The sequence below is a fragment of the Triticum aestivum genome, chromosome 2D (assembly GCF_018294505.1).
Source record: "Triticum aestivum cultivar Chinese Spring chromosome 2D, IWGSC CS RefSeq v2.1, whole genome shotgun sequence".
In the NCBI taxonomy this organism is placed as follows: domain Eukaryota; kingdom Viridiplantae; phylum Streptophyta; class Magnoliopsida; order Poales; family Poaceae; genus Triticum; species Triticum aestivum.
Window position 1 is genome coordinate 546,081,837 of NC_057799.1, and position 3,628 is coordinate 546,085,464.

At 50.7% G+C, this 3,628-nt stretch overlaps 1 protein-coding gene across 1 annotated transcript; it reads right to left on the reverse strand.

Moving 5' to 3' along the window:
• Window positions 1–1,425: 1,425 nt before the first annotated feature.
• LOC123049891 (uncharacterized) lies at window positions 1,426–2,777 on the reverse strand. Its single transcript, XM_044472750.1, has 2 exons — window positions 2,465–2,777; window positions 1,426–2,371 (listed from the first exon to the last, which is right to left on the reverse strand). The coding sequence occupies exons 1-2, from the start codon at window positions 2,715–2,717 to the stop codon at window positions 1,590–1,592; spliced, it is 1,035 nt and encodes a 344-aa protein (XP_044328685.1). The 5' UTR covers window positions 2,718–2,777; the 3' UTR covers window positions 1,426–1,589.
• Window positions 2,778–3,628: the final 851 nt, after the last annotated feature.

A 3,628-nucleotide genomic window follows, 5' to 3' on the forward strand; every position in this document is an offset into this window, starting at 1 on the left:
TCCCTTACTACATTGATCTTCCATCTTCCAGTTTCCACATCAATCAAGTCTAAGACCGTGACTAAATTAGCACCCCCTATCTGCACCGACAGCCTCATGGATAGCAGCCCTGGAATCCAAGGGTTGCCCCAAATTGAAACCGTTGTGCCATTACCAATCCTTTTGATCATACCAACTCCTAGGGCCTCTCTCCCTGCCTAGATAGCACGCCAAGTGGAGGAGGCATGTGGATGCGTTGAGGCCCCCCAGAAGTTAGTATTCGGGAAATACTTTCCTTTGAGCACCCGTGCACATAGCGAGTGAGGGCTAGTGACGAGTCTCCAAACATGTTTTCCCAGAAGGGCCAGGTTAAATAGCTGCAAGTTTCTGAAGCCCATCCCTCCTTTCTCCTTCGGGGTACCTAGGGTATCCCAATCAATCCAGTGCAAGGATCGACGATCCAGCGAGCTGCTCCACCAGTAGCGCGCCATACATGATGGTAAACCCTTGCAGACTTTCTTCGTTAGCTTGAAGCAGCTCATAGAGAACGCCGATATCGCCTTAGCCACGGATTTGAGCCGAACCTCTCTTCCTGCACATGAAATCATGCGTTCTGTACCCCCCTGCAATTTGCTTCTCATCCTCTCATTTAGGTGATCAAAAGTTCCACTTGTAATCCGCCCAGTTGCAGTAGGTAAACCAAGATATCTCTCACTGAAGGCTTCAACCGTGATACCGAGAAGACACTTCAGCCTTTGTCTGACCGGATCTGGTGTGTTGGGACTGAAGAAGATAGAGTTTTTTTTTCCTTTGTTTACACATTGTCCAGAGCATCCACCATAGATCCTTAGAACTTGATTCAACCTTTGGGCGCTTGCTTCTTTTGCGTTCATAAAAAATAAACTATCATCAGCAAATAGAAGGTGATTCACCCAAGGCGAATGATTACTCACCCTAATTCCTCTGTCCACCTGTGCCCCACCCAAATTGTTCAACAGACTGGTGAATCCTTCTGCGCAAAGTAAGAACAGATAGGGCGAGTAGGGGTCCCCTTGACGTAATCCCCTTGATGGTGTGAAATAAGGCAGCAATTCTCCATTCACTCGTACAGTGAACCTGACGGATGTCACACATTTCATTGTCAGTCTAACAAAACTCGTGCTAAAGCCCAACCTTAGCATGATAGCTTCCAGATAGTGCCATTCAACTCGGTCATACGTTTTCATCATGTCAAGCTTGACTGCACAGACGTGATTTCTCCCCTTCTTTCGCCTCCTCATCGCTTGACTGCACACACGTGATTTCTTCCCTTCTTTCGCCTCCTCATCACCAGGTCCTTTCTTGAGCAGTGAAGCTATTAAGCAAATCAGATTCACGCGTGTATAACAACTCCATGGTGGAACTCCATCCGACAGTTCGACTAAATATCCACGCCGGTGCAACAGATAATGCAAACGGCACATACTATATTTCTTGATAAAGTTCCAAGTTCCAAAGACATCAAATTATGCCCTTTGCTTATTCATAGAAGTACTTGTCAACCGTGCATGCATGCAGACATGCACGGCCAGTACAACACTCACCATATACATGCAGGAACTGGAAGCGTTTTACTTCTTGCACACGACACCTTTGCCGTCCATGCCGCTGGCGCAGGTGACACCAGCGAGCTCAGATAGCACCGCGGCACCGTCGTTTCCACGGCTGACTCCATAGCGCGCCACGCTGCAGTCGGCGGCGAACAGGCTGGAGGTGGTGAAGGTGGCACCTCCTCCCATGGTGGGCATGGAGGCCCTCACGTCGAAATGGTTGACGTAGTCGGAGCGGTACGTCTGTCCGACCACACCGTGGACGTCGTCGGTGAGCGCGTCGAACTTGAACGCCAGCTCGAGGTGCGCGAGGCAGTCATCGGCGGTGACGCCGTAGCGGTGCACCCTCGATTCCTCCTCGGTGATGGGCACGGCGTTGGCCCTGACGCTGAACTTTCCGGCGACGGCGACGAGGACGCCGTTGGTCGCCTTGGTGCGGGTCACGGACAGCTCGGGCACGCGGCTGGACGTCCACTTGGCGCCTTCGATGAGGTCAGCGGGAAGGTAGACAGGCTCGCCGTCCAGGGTGATGTCCAGGTGCTCGACGGCGTCGTCCCAGGTGCCGGTCTTCCTGGCGCCGAGGTAGAGGCGGTGGCCGTCGAAGAGCACGGCGATGGCCTGGATCCAGGTGAAGTCCCGGGACATGCCGCTGTGGCCGCTCTTGCCGATGAAGTGCGCGTTGATGTGAAGGTCGCGGTCGGAGACGACGCAGAAGTCGGCGTCCCTGCGTCCGTGGAAGTAGAAGGCGTTGCCGTCACCACCTATGAACCGCGGGTCGCCGCACGCCCCCGGGGTGTTGCAGACTGCACGAAGGCACGAACCAAAACCATTAACCAACAAAATCAACGTACGTAAGTAGCTCCATTGTTAAGACATGGCATCGATCCAGTGGTTACCGCAGACGGGTTTGCATGTGTTGCAGTCGGGGTAGCAGGACTGGGGGCAGTTGGCGGGGCAGTCCATGTTCCGGTTGAAACAGTAGGGGTTCTCCTTGCGGTTCTCAGTGCACTTGACCTTCATCGGCTTCGGCTTCGGCTTCGGGCCCTGGGCGTTGGGTGGCCGTGGCGTGGATTGCCCGGCGGCGGCCCCCGCTGCGGCAAGAAGGACGACAGCCGCTAAAGCCAGCACGACTCCCAAACGGCTCGCCATTGCGAGCGCCCTAACGCTGTCAGTGCTAGTTACTATAGTGTATTTGTTGCCGATGATTGATCGGCTTGAATGGGTACGTTTGAATGCATGGTTCCTAGGCAATTTATAGGCGATCGATCGGTCGAGTTGGCATCTATCTATCTGGTTGCTTCGTACATGGCGCTTGTCAACGCCAAGCCGGAGCGTAACGTGCCGTGCTTGCCGCTCGCTTGAAGTGGAAAAGCTTATACTTTGCGTGCATATAGGTGCATGCATGCGTAGATGGAACTTTATGCTAGCTACCTGCTACTCTTATGTACCGTAGGTCCTGTGCTATGTACATGCATGTAAGTATATAAGTACAGTACACTCTGTGGACTAGCGTAGCAGGTTTTCAGGGCAAGATTGCCAGGATGCAACTTAATCTTGATGGAAAGAGGCCAACGCATGTGCTTAGCAGCCTGCTAAAGGAAGCAATCCGAGCGTTTAGCCGTCCTTGATTACAACGTACCCCCTTCGTTTTTATTTAGTCCGCATATTAGCTTTGGTCAAAATCAAGCTTTGTAAACTTTGACAAAGTTTATAAACAAAAATATTAACATATACAATAACAAATCAATACCATTAGATTCACTATTGAATGTATTTTCCATTCATATTAGATTTGTTATGATGAATGTTTATATTGTTTTCTATAAACTTGGTCAAATTTTATGAAGTTTGACTTCAGTCAAATATAATATGCGAAGTAAATAAAAACCGAGGGAGTACCCTTTTATTCTCTTGTCCTATTCATTTCATTGCATCATTCTCGGATCAACTCAAATTTTGAGAATCTGGCGGGAGCTCCTGTTTATGCATCTAGTGACGACTACAAGCACAACAGCAAGTCGAAAGAGCGTCATTGTCATCACCTTTATGTCACCAAAGCC